Here is a 19443-nt window from a genome sequence, read left to right as displayed (position 1 = left end):
TGGAGTATGCTGGATGCTAAATATTAAGTAGGCTGAATATGTGTGCCATCCAGATTCTTAGGAGAAAAAAAAAAACCAAATCAACCCTAGAGTCCAATTATTAATATCTATTGGTTGCAAAATTGCATTGGAAGCAGCAACAAGTCTATGTGCGTGTGTGTTATGATCCATTGAGCTGTTTCCGACTCCTGGCGACTCCACGAAGATACACTCTCCATTCCAATCTGTCCCTGCCCATGTCTTTCAGAACCTCTAAGCGCACTCCAGTTGCTTCTTTAACTCCATCCACCCATCTAATTCTTGGTCTTCCTCTTCTCTTGCTTCCATCAACTTTAGCAAGCATCATCATCATCATCTTCTCCAGACTGTCATTTGCTCGCATAATATGTCTGAAGTATGACAATTTTTGCTTGATGATCATAGCTTCAAGGGAGCGATCTGGCTTATTCTGTCTATCACTGATTTATTGGTTTGCTTTGCAGTCCATGGTATTCTTAGTAAGCGTCTCCAAACCCATAATTCAAATGCATCTATCTTCCTTCTTTCACTCTTTCTCAGGGTCCAACTTTCACATCCATATAGCACCACAGGGAATACCATTGCTTTCATGATTCTGATTTTTGTTGTGAGGCTAATATCTTTATCTTTAAAGATCTTGCTTAAATTTGTCATTGCTTTTTTTCCGAGTAATAATCTTCTTCTAACTTCTTCGGTACAATAATCATCTTTATCAATTCGGGATCCTAGGAACACAAAATTGTTAACTGCTTCCATTTTCTCCCCATCTACTTCAAAATCATTAAGTTCACATATTGCCATAACTTTTGTCTTTTTGAGGTTAAGTTTAAGACCATATTTAGCACTTTCTTCTTTAACTTTCTTAATAAATTCTTTCAGATCTTCTTTGCATTCTGCTAGCAAGGTGGTATCATTTGCATACCTCAAATTATTAATATTTTTTCCACCAATTTTAATTCCAACTGAAGACTCCTCCAGCCCTGCCATTCTTAATATGTATTCGCTGTACAAGTTAAACAGGTATGGAGATAAAATACATCCTTGTCACACCCCTTTACCTATTGTGAAATACTCAGTTTCTCCAAGATCTGTTCGGACAGTAGTTTCTTGTTCATAATAAAGATTCCTCGAAGGATAATGAAATGCTATGGGACTCCCATTGTTCTTAACACATTCTACAGTTTCATATGATCTACAGAGTCAAAAGCCTTGCTGTAGTCAAGGAAACAGAGGTAGACATTCTTGTGATATTCCTGTGCTCTTTCTATTATCCATTTCACATTGGCAATTTGATCTCTTGTTCCTCTGCCTTTTCAAAATCCTGCCTGTTCATCTGGCTTTTCTCTCTTAATGAATGGTTTCAGTCTTTTCTGAATGATCTTAAGTAAGACTTTACTTGCGTGAGAAATCAATGCTATAGTTCTGTAATTTTCGCATTCTCTTGCATCGCCTTTCTTCAATAAAGGTATATAAATTGATTTTTTCCATTCCCTAGGCCATGTAGTTGTGATCCAAATTCGCTGACATAGAGCTATTAAAATTTTAACTGCCTCTTATCCCAGGGCTTTGAGCAGCTCAATGGGTATTCCATCTCATCCTGGTGCTTTCTTACCTGGATATCTGTTGCAGTGCCAACCTCAATTCACTCTCCAGTGGTCTGGCTCCTGTGTATAATCCTGCTCTTCAAATTTCTCAGTAATTTTGGAGTCCTTTCTGTAAAGGGCTTCTGTATGCTCTTTCCATCTTTCTTTGATGTCTGCAGCTTCGGTAAGATATTCTTTGTGTTTACTTTTCAATATTGTCACCTTGTCACTAAACTTTCCTGTTAGTTCTCTGATTTTTTTGAAAAGATCTCTTGTTTTTCCTTTCTTGTTTTGGTCTTCTATTTGTTGGCATTCCTGGTTAAAGTATTTTCCCCTTGTCTTTTCTGCCTTGTCATTGAAACTCCACATTCAAATGCCATACTTCCTACAAATTTCCTGTGGCCTTCATTTTCCTCCCTTCCTGAGCAGTTTTGATGGCATCTTCTGACAGCCATTTGGACTTCTTCTTCTTTGCTTCTGTTTTAATTATATCTTTAATCTCTTCCCATAGTTTATCTGGTTCTCTTTCACACAAATTGAGTGTGTTGAATCTGTTCTATATGCTAATATTGTATTCAGCTAGTATGTTTTCAAGATCATATCTGATAGACATTTGTGTTGTTTTCAGTTTCTGTAGTTTCACATGTATTGTAGCCACTAATAACTCATGGTCTGTTCCACAGTCTGCACCTGGAAAAGTCTTGACAGACTGAATTGCACTTCTCCATCTTCTTTGTCCAAGTATATAGTCAATTTGATTTCTGTGTTGTCCATCAGGTGATACCCACGTGTACAATCTTTTGTGCTGTTTAAAGCAGGTGTTAGCAACACAAAGAATTCTTTGCACAAAACTCAACTAGTCCCTTCCCTGCAGTGTTAAGAATACCTAAACCAAAATGACCTTTTATTCCTTGTTCCTCAGTCTCTCCCCCACTTTTGCATTCCAATCTCCAAGTAGGCATAAATCTCGCTTTGGTGCTGCATCTATCACTTCTTGTAACTTGCCATAAAATTCTTCAATGTCTTCTTCTGATGTAGTAGGTGCATAAACCTGAGTGATGGTCATATTCATTGGATGTCCACTCACTCGGAGAGAAATGATTCTCTCACTCACTGGATTATAACCCAATACATACCTAGCCATCTTTTTTCCTAAAGAAAGATATTCCATTTTTTCGACTTGTCTCATGTCCTGAGTAATAGACCCCTGACTGAAAATGGCCCATTCCTGTCCATCTAAGTTCACTTATTCCAAATATATCCAGCTTCTTTTACTCCATTTCCATCTTTATTATTTCCAGCTTTCCTTGGTTCATACTTTTAACATTCCAAGTTCCAATCCTGTGGTTTTTGTGTGAACAAGTCTATATATATATATATATATATATATATATATATATATTAACACCATGATTATACATATAGGTTCCAACCAGTGGGTATGGAATGGCTTCCATATTAGCTGAAGGTTGCCTAGAGTCCTGGAGTATGCTGGATGCTAAATATTAAGTAGGCTGAATGTGTACTATCCAGATTCTTGGAATTTTCGTGCCACTATTGTGGTGCCTGCGAGGGAAGCCTGCAAAATTCTGATAAACCACCCAAATATCAACAATAATGGTGGCATGAAAATTCCAAGAATCTGGATGGCACACATTCAGCCTAATTAATATTTAGCATCCAGCATACTCCAGGACTCTAGGCAATCCTTCAGCTAATATGGAAACCATTCCATACCAACTGGTTGGAAGCTATATGTATAATCATGGTGTTAATATATATGTTTATAGACTTGGTGCTGCTTCCAATGTAATTTTGCAACCAATAGATAATATTAATAATAGGACTCTAGCGTTGATGTAATTTTTTTTTTTTCACAAGAGATCAGGCCAATAATTGTTGTAATGGTTTGTCAGTAACTTTAACAAACCATGTAGATTGTAGTGCAGCTTGTTTCTCTGTATATAGTATATATGCTCCAGAAGATGACCTTGATATAAAGGTTGAAACGTTGAATGTGGATTTTGGTTTATATTAAACTAAAGTTTTACTCAAACACAGTAGTTGTCTCCATAATTTTCCAAAATGTATGTTGTGTTAATAGTTTGGGTCTCCTACAATGAGTCTTAGGATTTCATGCAGTTGCCTGCACAGTAATAATAATAGTAATGAGAGAGAGAGAGAATCACATGAAATTATAAGGAGGCATACTCGATAAGAGCGGGACAAAATTGTGTTTTCTCTTTGTGAATAGGAGGGATGTTAGTGAAAATTAGAATGCAATGAGAGAAAGTGAAAGAGCTAATTGTTTTCAGATATGATGTGAATGATAACAAGTATGGAATGAAAGATGATGAAGAGTTTTGGAACTAGCAGTAGTAAAGTCTTTACAATCTAATATTTGATTACAATCTTTAGATATGATGGATGGATGGAACAACTTATAAATAATTGATGGATTTCACTTGAATGGATTTGAAATTAGATAACTGGAAAAGTGTTGTTTAGTGAGAGATTTGCAAATTATTTACGAATTACAAATATTTATAAGCCACCTGAATCTTATAAATACAAATATTTATAAGATCACCTTGGCCTGAAAAAATTATTCCTATTGCTGAACATCCCGCAATAATTTATATTGGGGACTTTAATAGTCACCATGAACAGGGAATTATGCTCAAAACAATGAATGTGGTGAAACACTTGTTGATTGGATCGAACTAAATAATCTTCACTTAGTCTTTGATGCCAAAGACAAAGGCACTTTTAGATCTGCGGCCTGGAAAAGAGACTATAACCCTGATTTATGTCTTGTGAGCAAAAACAATTCAGGTCACCCTATGCAAAATCTGAGAAGAGTCTTAACTGACTTTCCTCATAGTCAACATAGACCGGTATTAATTGACATTGGCATTTCTATTCCATTTGTAAGATCAAAGCCTATCCCACACTGGAATTTTAAAAAGGCTGACTCGAATAAATATGCAAATGAACTTGACAAATGTATTCGATGGATAGCTCCAATAAGTAGTAATTTTCATCGATTTATAGGTGTAGTCCTGCTTGCTGCCAAGAAAAGTATTCCTAGAGGACATAACTATATACATGGTTGGAGCAAAAAATGTGAATTACTTTATAATGAATATCAGATAAACAATGACCCAAAAACAGCAGACGAACTCCTAGAAAACTTGGATATATCCCAAAGGAAAAAATAGGTAAATACAGTTGAAGGTACGGCTCATTCCAGCCGTAAATTTTGGAGCCTTCTTAGGAAACTATGTGGTAGTGCTCCTTTGATTAAAGAACAACCAAGAATCATCCCAGATCAACTAGCTATACATATTGTTAATATATCATGTATCCCAATCAATAAAAAGCATAACAGATATATAAAGAGAAAATTAAAAGAATTTAGCAAGTCTTCACCTATAACTTCAAATTTTGCACACTCTTTTACATAGCAAGAAGTTGAAGCAGCCTTAAAGGAAATAAAGCCTGGTAAGGCTCCTGGTTTTGATAGCATTCATCCAGAATTTTTGATTAATCTGGGAAGAAATGCAAGATTATGGTTAACAAAGTTCTATACTAACATTCTTACAACTGGCAAACTTCCCACTATTTTTAAAAAAGCAAAAGTACTTTCAATTTTTAAGCCTAATCATAAACCGGAAAGTTACCGACCTATTACTCTCCTCAGTTGTTGTTATAAACTCTTTGAAAGACTTAGAATAAGCTCCACAATTTTTAAAAATGTCCCAATAGAACAAGCTGGCTTCAGACCAAATCATGAGTGTTGTGACCAGGTTCTCTCTTGGGTAACTCACATAGAAGCTGGTTTTCAAAAAGTTTTTATTGATTTGTTAACAGCCTTCGACACCGTTTGGAGACAAGGCCTTCTATGTAAATTATATAAAATTATCCCATGTAAAACAATAGTCCATATTATTAACAATATGCTAAGAGATAGAAGATTTATAGCAACTATAGTTAATAAAACTAGCAGCGAAAGGAAGTTAAATAATGGACTTCCACAGGGATCAGTTTTATCTCCATTATTATTCAATCTGTATATATCTGATCTTCCCGTCACTACATCAATTTTGTTATGCTGACAATATAGCAATAACTACATAGCATACATGCATAAGTCATACAGAAGAAATTCTAAAAGCTGACTTAGCTATTCTGAATGAATATTTTAAAAGATGGAAACCCTGTTTAAATAGGAGCAAAATGGTAATATCTTGTTTTCATCTAAATAATAACTTGGCAAATGTGAAACTAAAAATTGAATTGAACAACACTATACTTCCATATAATACAGTCCCTAAGTACTTGGGAGTCACACTTGACTGTTCTCTTACTTTCAGGCAACATCTTTCAAACTTGGCATATGAACTAAGGACACGTAATAATATTCTACAGAGACTCTGTGACACTACCTAGGGTTCAAGAGCCTCTACTCTTCGGACAACAGCCCTTGCTTTGGTATTCTCAAGTGCTGAATATTGTGCTCCTGTGTGGCTAAATAGCCCACACACAAGAATTATCAGTTCTCAATTGAACAATACCTTAAGATTAATTACAGGCTCTATTAGATCGACCCTAACATATTGGTTACCTCTTTTAGCAGACATTATTCCTACAGAAATACGTAGATTGAATTCTTTAGTCCGTGAATTCCAAAAAATTGCTGGTAATCCGAACTTACCTATTCATCAGGATCTCCCAACTCTTAGCGTCAATAAATTGAAATCTCGCTATCCATCACTACAAGCAGCAGAAAACTAGTGCTAAATAATTTTAATCCTTTATCAAAGTGGAAAGAAACGTGGAAGGAAAATACGAAAGAACATTTGCATAACATCTTTAAAGGTGATCAAATCATCACAGGATCAGATCTACCTCGTAAAACATGGATGGTGCTAAATAGAATTCAGACAAATCATGGCCTATGTGGAGATACTCTCTATAAATGGATCAGACAAACAACTCCAGAATGTGACTGTGATGCTCCATGACAGACTATGCAACATATTGTAAAAGAATGCACCTTCCATGGTTATCAGAATGACTGGAATGACTTTTTACAAGCGGCTCCTGAAGCTGTGACCTGGATTACGAACTTAGATCTGAATTTATAATGATATATATATATATGTTTCTTTTCCTTATTATAACATATTAAGACTTTTACTTGTAACTCTTATTTTAATTTTCCACCTTCTTGGATTAGATCTGTGTTTTCCTTCAAAGTTTTAACTTAAAATATTTTAAATTCTTCAATTCTGTTAATATATAATGACATCATGATTCTCTTTTTTAACATCATGTTTTTGCCATGAGCTGTGTGTATGTATGTAGTGAGAGATTGGAAGTGCAAATTCAAGAAAACTAGAGCTGTTAGGAGGAGGAGGAGGAGGAGGTGTGTGTGTGTGTGTGTGTGTGTGTGTGTGTGTGTGTGTGTGTGTGTGTGTGTGTGTGTGTGTGTGTGTGTGTGTGTGTATATGCATGTGCACAGACTCTTACATTTAAGATGAGTGAGTGCATGTGAGAATAATAAAAAAATGTCAAATGTAGTTTCTCAGATCTTGAATTTGATTGTGACAATTAATACAAAATGAAAATACAGTTGTATACTCAAAGGATATTGCAGGTTATGTATATTTCTAGCAAGAAGTATCTGGAAGAAAGAAGATGATATAAGGATATAGTATTTTCATATCAGATCAGTTTCTTCTAGAATAATTTTGCCAATATAACATGTTATTGGATATTTCATTACACCAAAGTGCATAACTTTACATTTACTAACATTGAACTGATAAACATTTCCACATGATTACAATTGCAGCTCAAATCATTCTGCAAGTTCTGCATGTCATTCACAATCCTGATTACCCTGCGTATCTTTGCATCATCAGCAAACAGCTGCCTTCCCAATGCAAATATAAAGATTGAATAACAGTGGATCAAAGACTGATCCCTGTGGTACACCACAGGTCACCTTGCAGACTCATATTCCCCATATACCATTTTTGGATATCTATCAGTCAGCCATCCTTTTATCCATGCTAATGTTTTATAATCTGGTCACATTCTCCAATTTATGCAATAGTCTTCCATTCTATCCTGTTAAAAGTCTTAGCAAAGTTTAAACTATCAAGTTATATCCATTCTCCTTGTGCAAATTAACCATCACATTGTTATAAAATGTGAGCAAGTTGCTCAAACATGAGCTTCTTTTAGTTAATCCATGCTGTTCATTGCAAAGTATAGATTTTCTGTCACCCCATTTCTGTATGCAAGCTCTTACCAACTTTTCAAAAATTTTTACCAGCCCTTCTGAGATACTGTTAGGTCAATAGTTAGATGCATTAATCTTTGCAAAGTCTTGTACAGTAGGATTATCATACTTTCATTATACATACATAATATACATGATAATACATGATATGGTTCTAGCAGTTAGCCTAGTGACTGTGCGCTTTGCAACCATATGCCTGGGGAAGGAATGTCCTAGGTTCAATTCCCATTGGAGACATGAGGAGCTGAAGGATCTTCCTCAGCCATAGTCAAGTTAGCCAGGCTCGGTTGTGGACAGTAGGGTTTTTTTCCCTCCAGTTTATCCTGGGGTTTTTCATCTCGCCAAGCAGGCAAATCGGCCTTGGGAACTCAACACTGTGGACATAGGATACACCAGGGTGTAGGGCTGACCACCTTATCCTGTGAACAGTTTGAGGTCCGATGATTAATAAACCCTCGACACTTTAAGGTAAAAGAGGGTAAAAAGGAAGAGGAGATGGGATACATGATATGAACATATGAGGCGTGGCTATTAAATAGTGTGACTGGTTGCAAAAAATGCGGTTTATTATTACAATTGTACACTTAATTGTTATTCCCTTCAACATACTCACCTCCTCTATCTATACACCGTTGCATATGAATTTTTCATTGTTGGAAGCGGTGCTGCAAGTCATCAGGTGTTATCTGATGACTTGCAGCAAGGCTTGAGTAGCTCTGCCGTTTTCTCCTTTTCCTCATCCACTGACTGAAAATAGGTGTCCTTCAATGCGGATTTCAACTTTGGAAGTCAGTGGATGAGGTAAAGGAGAAAACGGTAGTGCTATTGAAGCAGATAACACCTGATGACTTGCAGCACTGCTTCCAACAATGGAAAATTTGTTTGCAACGTTGTATAGATAAAGAAGAAGGAGTATGTTGAAGGGGATAATGATTAAGTTTTACAATTGTAATAATAAACCACATTTTTACAACAAGTCTTGTTATTTAATAGCCACACCTTGTACGCATAGGAGAGTAATATTCTGGAAGAGGAAAGTCACTAGCGGTGTGCCTTAGGGAGTCTGTTTTAGGCTGACTGCTGTTTAACCTATATATTAATAATATTGGAGAAGATTTGGATGAGGGGGGGGGAATATCAATTGTTTGCAGATAATGCAAAGTTAGGATGAACTATGAGAAGTAGAGCAGATGATGTAACTTTACGAGGTGGTGTCAAAATGTTTCTAGACTAGTTTTATAACATGCCAACAGATGGCAGCACAAGGCTGCACACACAGTCACAGGGAGCACCAACACAGTGTTGTACACAAGACGATGTCTTGTGTACATCAGGAGCTGTGCAACTGGTGCTATTCTGACTATGTTCGTTACCACGTCTGTGATTTCATCATGAACAGCAAGTTAGAACAAAGAGCAATCATGAAATTCTGCATGAAACTGAGAAAATCTGCCACAGAGACATTTGACATGATTCGGCAAGTTTACAGCGATGCTGCAATGACTCGTTCGAGGTGTTTTGAGTGGCAAGCATGCTTCAATAGCGAAGAACATCACTGGAAGATGAGAGATCAGGAAGACCTTCAATGAGCTCAACCTCCGAAAATGTCGAAACCATTCTGCAACTTGTGCATGAGGATCATAGAAGAACACTCCACAACATTGCTGCCATTGTTGGTATGTCATACACAACAGTCCAGGCAATTCTCACGTGTGATTTGAACATGCGAAAAGAGGGGTAATATGATAGAGATGTGCAAGTTGGTAAGGAATTACCATAGGAATAACATTGAAGAGGTTTTTCATAAAATGGTGGCAGATCGGGAAGAACAAGAGATCATCCCTGGAAGCTTATATAAGGAGGTTGTGAGCAAGGGAGTGAGAAGCAGGGTTTTTTTTTTTGTACGGAGAGTTGTGAATGATTGGAATGCCTTGCCTGAGAGTGTGTGGTGTCTTCAGAGAATTTGAATGTGTTTAATGCAACGTATGATGAGCTGTGTGTATGACAAAGGGACTTCCTAGATGAGTCTTTAACTCCATGAGGTCTTAGGATGATAATAATAATAATTATTGCCCTCTGGTGGAATCTTCCCTCTTCTGAGACTGAATTATATAGATACTGATCAAAGGAAACTACGAGTTTAGCTGAACACTTTAAGCATTAGTGCTAATATTCCATCAGTCCCTATTGCCAAATTCTTATTAAGATTGTGCAATAACTGTAGTACCTCTTCATATAGCTGTGTGCATCAGTAGCTTCAAGTTTTATGTTGCATATATCAGATTAATAGCTTTTAGCATAATGGGTGCTCATTAGTCAAACAATCTCTTCTGCATCTGCCATCTGTATACCATCTGCATTGATAAGTGTTAGTGTTGCACGTTCATTCTTTCTTTTACTTGCAACATAATGATATAACTCTTGTGGGTTGTCTTTAGCTTGCAGGGTTAGTTTCTTTTTGTACTCGCACTTAGCTTTCTGTACAGTAGTTGTGACTCTTCTGCTCTGTACCTTATAATTTCCTTAACTACAACATCATTATACACATGATATTCTTTCCACTTTATCATAAGAATATCTTGCTTAATAAGACTGGACAATCATTACACTGCTAGTCTATTTATTCTTTGAATTTAGGGACATATTCCAATATTGCATCTTTAAGTATTTTTTAAAAGCTTTCCATGCACTGCTGAATGGACAAAACTTAGCATACTTCTCAGTTAGTTATAATTTCATACTTTGTAGTTCAGTATATAACCTTTTCTGAATGTAACCTTTTCTTTTCATTGATAATCTTAGCCACTTCCCAAGTCAGAACAGCATGATCACTGTAACTAACTGGAAACAGAACAGTCATTTCTTTAACTGAAACTTCCTCTAATGCTATAATCGGGTCTAAAACACTTTGAACTTGATTTCCTTCTGTCAGGTGCTGCTTGTGAAAGTTGTCATAACAGCTCAATAAATTCATTTTCATTCTTATGATAGTGCACTGCTACCCCATGAATGTTGAAATAAGTAATATTATGACAGGTATTAATGCTTAATAAGAGGTCTTTCCATGTTGAGTTCTTGAATCTATAGAATGTCCAAGAAAATAATAACTAGCAGTAATTCCTTTTGTATTTCAGAATTGCAACTACCAGTAGGCAACAAACTTGGTCTGAATATGCAATATCAAGTGCAGGACTGCCCATCCTCTCCTGAATCGCAGAGAAAAATAGCAGAAAGCTTCATTGAAATTCTTCAGGTTTGAATAGCCTTGATCAAATAATAATTAAAAAATAAGTAATAACAATAAACAAGCAATAAATGAACCACTACATGTATTGTTCAAGCTAGAATTATTATCCCTCTTTCTTTTAAGGTTACACGGTGATCAGCATTCATATTTACGAATTTAGGGACACAACACACTGTTGAAATGATTATCTTACTAATTATTAATCAAATAACACTTGACATTTAGACCCCTGTATTGAAGTCATCATCAGAAGGATACATGTGTATAGGGAATCAAGCTACATGCTCTTGCACTCTATACTGGTAAATTAAATCTGTGCTGATAATTTCTCTTAATTATCACTGGCCTGACCTCTAGTGATAATTAAATAAATTAAAATAAAAATTGAAAAAAATAAAAAATAAAACTATATAAAATAAAATTAAATAAATAAATAATAAATAAATAAAAAACTACAATAAACTCTGCTAAAGTCCTCATGTACTAAGATTCTTCTGGATTTGTACAGTTCAGATTGTTATACTATTATTTTCTTTGGGACTTGTAAAGTTCAAGTTGGTATGGAATGTTAAGGGAAAGAAAAAAAAAACTTTCATCAAGTCTTCTTGTAGTGGGATTTTTCTTTGGCTTGTTCTGGTTGCTATACAGGTTGCAGATCGGTCCTCCACATTCTTGGAATGGTTAGGCCATCATTTTTGTTCAGATTTGGGTTATGTTTGAGATTTCACATGCTTCTTTGAATTTCCTCTCAAACCAGATTTTGGTGCAGTGTAGGGACTTGGTATTTTCCCCAATCAATTCTGTGGTATGTTTGGAGTGTGTGGTCAGAAAAGCCGGTTTTTCTAAAATGGAGGTATTTGATGTGTCGTTTGTGTTCGTCCTTCCTAATTGGGATGGTTCGCCCTGTTTCCCCTGTGTATGGTAGGTTACATGTGCATTGTATTTTGTATACCTATGGGTGGGCTAGGTGTGCAAGAGGATCTTTGGAAGAACTGAGTAGGTGTCTTAATTTTGTCGGGGGTTTAAAGGTGGTTTTGAGGTTGTATTTGTGTAGTGTTCTATTTTTTCAGAAATGCCTCTAACATAAGGTATGGCAATAACATTCATGAAATCTTTTTTGTTTTTGGTAAAAACAAAAATTTCTTTCTGACCACGCACTCCAAACATACCACAGAATTGATTGGAAAAATACCAAGTCTCTACACCGCAACAAAACCTGGTTCTAGAGGAAATTCAAAGAAGCATGTGAAATGCTCAAACATAACCAAAATCTGAACAAAAATTATGGCCTAACCATTCCAAGAATATGGAGGACCCATCTGCAACCTGCATAGCAATCAGAACAAGCCAAAGAAAAATCCCACTACAAGAAGACTTGGTGAAGGTATTTTTTTTTTTTTTACCTTAACATTCCATAGCAACTTGAACTGTACAATTCCTGAAGAAAATCATAGTATAACAATCTGAACTGTACAAATCCAGAAGAATCTTAGTACAAGAGTACTTTAGCAGAGTTTATTGTAGTTTTTTTTATTGATTTTATTTATTAATTATCATTTTTTTATTTATTATTTATTTATTTAATTTTATTTTATATATTTTTATTTATTTTATTTTATTTTTCAAATTTTATTTTATTTTATTTAATTATCGCTAGAGGTCGGTCTAAGAAAAAGATTAATTAACAGCATAGATTTAATTTACCAGTATAGAGTGCAAGAGCACGTAGCTTGGTTCCCTATACACACATGACCTCAATACAGAGGTCGAAACATCAAGTGTGATTTTATTATTATTATTATTATTATCCAGGCCTCCATGGAGTCAAAAGACTCATTGCAGGAGGTTGTCTTTAGGAAACACAAAGTTTATCATACCACTCCTTGAACCCATTGACCATTCCTGCTCCAACCACTCTCTCAGGCAGTGCATTCCAAGGCTCAACCACCCTCTATGCAAAGAAACCACTCCTCACCCTCTTGCTCACAGTTTCCTTTCGTAACTTCCAAGGATGGCCTCTTGTCATGACTCCTTCCCGCTGTTCAACCAAGCGAAAGAACTCCCCACTGTCAACCCTGTAACCACCTCTCAACAGTTTAAAAGTCTCAATCATATCACCTCTCCTTCTTCTATCCACCAAACTCTGTAGTCCACATTCCCTCAGCCGATCCTCATAACCAAAATTGTACAGTCCTGAAACCATCTTTGTCATCTGTCCTTGTACCCTTTCCACAGTTAATTTATCCCCTTCAAATCCTGGGGACCAAATCTGAGAACAATAGTCTAAGTGTGGTCTGATCAGGATTGTATACAACAGAATGATTACTCTTTTATCTCTGCAGGTCAGTGTCCTTCTCAGTATTGCAGCAATTCTCTGAGTTACCCTCACCACCTTTGCGATATGCTCCCTGAATTTCAGTTTTCTATCAATCATCACCACCAGATCTCTTGTCTCTCTATCTTCTCCAGAAAAAATATTCTGTCTATGAATTTTGGGGTGGGATTATTATTACTTGACACCTCCAGGGAGTCCAAGACTCATTGAGGGAGATCACTTGCTCTATAACTCTCCATCTCCCATCTCCACCAACACCATCTACTGTCCACCACGACCACTACTATTTTCACAGACAATCACAAACATCCATGCCCACAGCGGAATTCGAACCCGCAGCCTTTTGGCTGGAGAGTGGATACGTTAACCACTCGGCCAACCAGGCCAGTAAATTTATTAATAATTAGTAAAATAATTATTTCAACACGTGTTTTGTGTCACTAGAATTATTATTATTACCCAAGACCCCATGGAGTCAAAGACTCCTCTAGGAGTTAGGATATCATTCTATTTTTTAATACTTGTTTAAGCTTCGACTCATGCAGTTGAAAGCATACACAAGCTAGTTTGCAATTCAGAAAAGAAAATGGCAAATTCAATATATGAGCTTCAGTTTTGTCACTCAGTAGACATGTTACCATTTGACTATTCTTATAGTAATTATAGGTTTTCATTCTTTAGTTAATTGCTATATAAAGTTTCATGGTTTACATGATTTACTAAAATATTTGATTGCTTAATAATATGTAGTTAATATGTAATATATATTTTTTTCGGTTAGGAATATAACAAAAAGTTCCAAGGGCTATGTTCATCTGATCTTGGATGTGAGATAAAAAATGTAAATGTTACTTGTGGACATGTTGCACTGCAGAGATCAAAACGTAACATTCATCGATCATTTTTATCATCTGTTAGCAATCATCATCATTCACATAACATAAGACACAACAGACAACGCCGAGAAGCAGAAAGAGATATGGTCCTTTCTATTTCTTTTGAAATGGATATACCACTTTCTGTTGGAGATGAGATCACAACAGAATATTGTCAGGTAAATATACTATAGCTGTACATACCCAAAAACAGTTGCAGTAGAAGTAATTTGCTTAACAAGATTATATATTTTTTAAAAACCTGTAATTATGATTATTTGTAGGTCATTTATGATTATTAATTATTTTAATATGGGATTATGTCTGTAAATAAGGATAATGTAGTATAAGACTAGCCTGCCACATAAGACTATGACCTTCACATTTTTACTTATTGTTTTTTGAAAAAAAATTTAAAAAAAAATTTTTTTTTATATATTACTTCATTTTCATTTCAGTATTTGTAGTTGCCGATTTCATGCTAAATATATTATGTCAGTTATTCAGGTTTAGTTGAAGAATCCTGAGAACTTGCACTGAATTTATACCATCCTCTACTAAATAACTAATTTGATATCTCAAATTTTAATGTCAGATTTAATGCTAATTTTTTTCATATAGATGATCGCTAACAGTGGAGATGTATGCATCCTCCTTTTAAACCAAATTTTCGATCAAACTATCTTCTTGTACTTCCTTCATTTCTGTCTGCTGACTTACAACTTAAACATGGACTACACTGCTGCTTTGTGTAACATTTCATTTATCATATATTTGTGGCAGTTTGAAAAGATTTTCTCTTGGCACCTTGTAATATATTTTTTTCCAGATCTATAAAACTTAAATATAGATCCTCATTATATTTCCATGATTTGTCATCTCTTTGTTTCTGACTGATTCTGACAACTGTTATTTGGCCTGAACCAAGCTAGTTCTTGCCCAGATTTTAAATCTGCATTTTTTTTTTTATCATTATGTAAATTGATGTATGCTTCTAGACTATTTGCATTAGTTAAAAAATGTTCATGTTATTTGCATTTGTTTAAAAAAAAGAGAAAGAAACTTTAATCACATTAGTGAAAGAAGAATTGTATTATAAAAATTTTAATAACAGTTTAAATAGTCTTGTACTTTTGAACACACAAATTCATGGAAATGAATATTATCCTGAGTATCCAGCTTATAGCAATCAGGTTCCATGTGAACAAATGTTTTGTTCATTACATGCACAAAACATGTGTTCACAAAAACAGCTGTTCTTGTGTTTTTTTTTCTTGTTCAAGATTCTTACGTTGTTATTTATGCAATGCTGTTATTTGTTGATAGTATTTATTTTTTATGGCAGTCACTTATATATTAGTTACTAAAGCAGGACCAGGCAGAGCAGGACCTGGCATCCCATTACTATGCCTGTATATACTAGGGAGTACCCAGAAGAAATAACCAGAATCCGAACTTGGCACGCACACATCTTCTAGTTACGGATCATGACATTAAGTGTCATGAGTGTCAGTTTTCTGCATCAGTCTGGCAAGTGGCATCATTGCGTGTGAACTGGTTCGTTGTTCTGGCTTTTTTTTTTTTTTTTTTTTTTTTTTGTTAGCAAGTTTGGTGCTTTTGTGATGGCCGACTCAAGGAACAGAGAGTGTATATGACGTTTTGTTTTCTTTTGGGTAAAACTGCAGCCGAGACTATTGTAATAGTTTGGCAAGTCTTTAAGGATCACACTTTAGGTAAAACACATGTCTGCAAGTGGTTTTTCCAATTTCAAAAATGGGGACATGTCAGTTGAAGACCAACCACAATCTGGCCAACCTTCGACAAGCAGAAATGATGAAAACATTGGATAAGTTTGTCAGGCAATCAATGAAGAATGTCGAAAGCCCATTGAGAAAGTTTCTGAAAAGACAAATTTTTCTTGGAGTTCATGCCAGTGAATTTTAACAGAAGATTTGCAAATGAAACGTGTATCTGCTAAATTCATGCCTTGTTTACTCACAGAGGATTAAAAAAAAAAAAAAAAAAAAAAAAAAAAAAGCCCTACCCTCCCTACTCACCCAATCTCTCTCTCTCTCTCTCTCTCCATGTGACTTTTTTTTTATTCCCATGAAAGGGCAGCAAATTTTTGATGTGGACGAAGTGAAAGTAAAGTCGCTGGAGGCTATAAACAGTATTAAAGTTGAACAGTTCTAGAACTGTTTCCAGCAGGTGGAAAGAAAATGAAAGTTTTTTCCATCACTGAGACAAGTGCATTGACTCACATGGAGAGTATTTTGAAAGAGGCTAGAATAAGGTATTATAAACTTTAATATATATTTTTTTAAAATAATTCTGGTTATTTCTGGGTAGTACCTTCTCATATTATTTTGTGCGTATGTATATATACAGGCGCCTAAAGTCAGAACGTAGGCCTATCTAACAGTTGCAGTGTGTAGTTGGTGTGGTTATTTCAGTGAAAATATTGGAATATTTCGCGGTGTGTGGGAACCACTGATTTAATTATTAATTATCCTTATGGGGAGCCTTGGGAGCCCATTCGTAAGTCGAGTCATCTGTAACCCAGGGACCGCCTGTATATATATGTGTGTGTGTGCATTTTTTTACTTCACAAATTTTTTAATCACAATTTCTGACTTCACAAATTTCTAATTTTGAAGTGGGTGCAAATGTGAAAAACTAAAAATGAAGTGAAAAAAAATTCAAAACTACATAAAAGCTTGTTTTCAAGCTTTTATGCAGCAGTTGACTGATTTACTTATATTTTGAAACTATTGGGTATCCTCACAATCTATTGTAATTTTGACTATTATTTTTCAGGATTGCAATAAGACAGTTGATGCTGATCTCTTAGCACAAACAGTTACTGATTCTGCAGCTCTTGTTATTGATCAGTTAAAAGATAACTTCACAAATACCATCATAACCATTCTTCCTAAGTCTTCACCAATTTCATCGAACATTACATACCATGTAGAACCTCTCTGTGAACCTGGACAGGTTCCTCATAATTCCAGTTGTCGTAAGCAATTTTTATTCTGATAATTTTTTATAATACTAAAATATGATTTTTAATGTTTGTAGTGTATGAAAAATGTGAAATCATAGTAAATGTTCAAGTCACTGTTATTATTATTTTCTCAGTCATCTCTATGGAGACAAAGATGCACTACAGGGAAACTCATATTAATTATAATTATCATAATGCATAGCATACTACACTTGTTGCTTGCCTGATCATTTGTACCTGCCAATATTATCATCTGTTTCACTTTTCCTCTTTGCATCCTAACAGCATCACTAACATGATTTCATCACATTTTCCTTAAGCACTCCTCTAATCATGGAGTTTTCATTCAGAACTGTCTCCTTACATTTCCCTTTTGCCATCTTTCATACTCTGCTTTCTCCTCTCTCACACCTCTCTCAAAATGATTTCATGATATAAGAGCAGAGTGAATGGCAGACATTTTCTCAGGACTATGAAATATTGGATATTAGGGCAGATTAATTGATATTTATAAAATTATAGATGTACTTAGCTTAATATATATATAAAAAAAGATTACTTCATTTATTAGGCAAGCCATGTGTTTATTTATTGAACAAATGTACAGAACAGCAAAAGATCATAGAGTTGTCATTTCAAAATAATAATGAAACTTCAAATTATTTATTTGCAGTACATTAGGCTATATTCATACTTATTGTTTAATAAAATTTAATGAATAATTTTAGTTAAAATTGTTCTAATATTTTTGAAACTTTTTTCTTTCAAGTTAATTGTCCTGCTGGTACTTATTTTGATCAGACTAGATCAACTTGTGTTGATTGCCCATTTGGAACTTTTCAAGAAAAGGAAGCTTCCTTCTTCTGTGAAAGCTGCCCACAAGGTTCATTTACCTTACGTAAAAGAGCTGTCTCTTCTTTAGAATGCCACAGTAAGTATAACTTTTTTTATAGGAAACTATAGTTGATTTGTTTATTATTTTTTTGGTCATCAAGGATATTTTCTTTGGTGAAAATTATATTTTCTAATTTAACATGTATATCTAAGTAATCCATCACTTGTACTGGAAGTATATTATATGTGAACATACATATATATTTTTTATTATTTTCAAGATTTTGTATATTTAATTGAATTTTATTATTATTATTATTATCTCAAGATCCCCAGAGAGTACAATATGCTATAGATACAAAATAAATAACAGAAAAAACTCACGTAGAAAGATTATTTAATAGTATAATTTTCACCTGTGTGTCACAGGCATCTTCAGTACATTAAGCTCAAAATTAAACACTAACTGACAGTTCCAAAAAGCGCCACCTAAGTAGCTGGTGTAAGATAACTGAAAAGGTCAATAACTTTCCTAAATAAAAAAAAATTAATACAATAAAAAGTTAGGAAAGATTAGCTGATTTGTAAAGTACTATCTCCCATAAAGGGGATAGACGTAAGCCGTCGGATCTGTTTAAGTTAGGAGAATGAAGTAGAGTTTCACATGTTTCTTTATAAAGGCGTTCCATGAGAAACTGACTTTTGTGAAGAACTCTTGTCTTTCTCCAATGAACTCTGTGTCTAGTGAAGATGGCATGTTCAGAAAGTCCAGACTTTTCAGGTTTAAAGTATTCGATATAAGATTGGTGTTCTTCTAACCGAATAGAGGCAGATCTTCCCGTTTGTCCGAAATAAGATAATCCACAAGAGCATGGAATCTGGTAGACACCTGGATGATTAAGATGTGGAAGCTTGTCCTTAGGAGAAGTGAGAAAGGTGGAGATTTTTCTAAACGGTCGAAAGCCAACAAAAATATTCAGTGGTTTTAAAACTTTTGCTATACGTTCACTGATGCCTTGTACATAAGGGATAGTAATGCATGTTATTTCCTCTGTGTTTGAAGAGGAAGACATATTAAAACTACTCAAAGTTCTTTTAATGAAGCAATTCTTATAACCATTAGATAGAAAGGAAGAAGTTATATATTGTAGTTCTTTCTGTAGAAGATCGTCTGTAGAACAAAAGGAGTGGGCCCGATGAACCAGTGTTTTAATAGTTCCTGCCTTTTGAC

The 19443-nt window shown here is 35.0% G+C and overlaps 1 protein-coding gene across 2 annotated transcripts in view; it reads left to right on the top strand.

The window, feature by feature from the left end:
* LOC150105803 (sushi, von Willebrand factor type A, EGF and pentraxin domain-containing protein 1-like) overlaps positions 1–19443 on the top strand; it is a 358579-nt gene that overhangs the window by 124623 nt on the left and 214513 nt on the right. For both annotated transcript variants that reach the window (XM_090394354.1, XM_090394355.1), the window contains exons 13-16: positions 11049–11167; positions 14278–14550; positions 17189–17390; positions 18148–18309. In XM_090394354.1, coding sequence (XP_090250480.1) covers positions 11049–11167; positions 14278–14550; positions 17189–17390; positions 18148–18309 — 756 coding nt within the window. The remainder of the gene's footprint in view (positions 1–11048; positions 11168–14277; positions 14551–17188; positions 17391–18147; positions 18310–19443) is intronic.

The sequence above is a fragment of the Typopeltis vanoorti genome, chromosome 6 (assembly GCF_054136105.1).
Source record: "Typopeltis vanoorti isolate ZY-2024b chromosome 6, IOZ_Tvanoo_1.0, whole genome shotgun sequence".
NCBI classification, from domain to species: Eukaryota; Metazoa; Arthropoda; class Arachnida; order Uropygi; family Thelyphonidae; genus Typopeltis; species Typopeltis vanoorti.
Note: the sequence above shows the minus strand (reverse complement) of the source record. Positions and strands in the feature narration are given on the sequence as shown.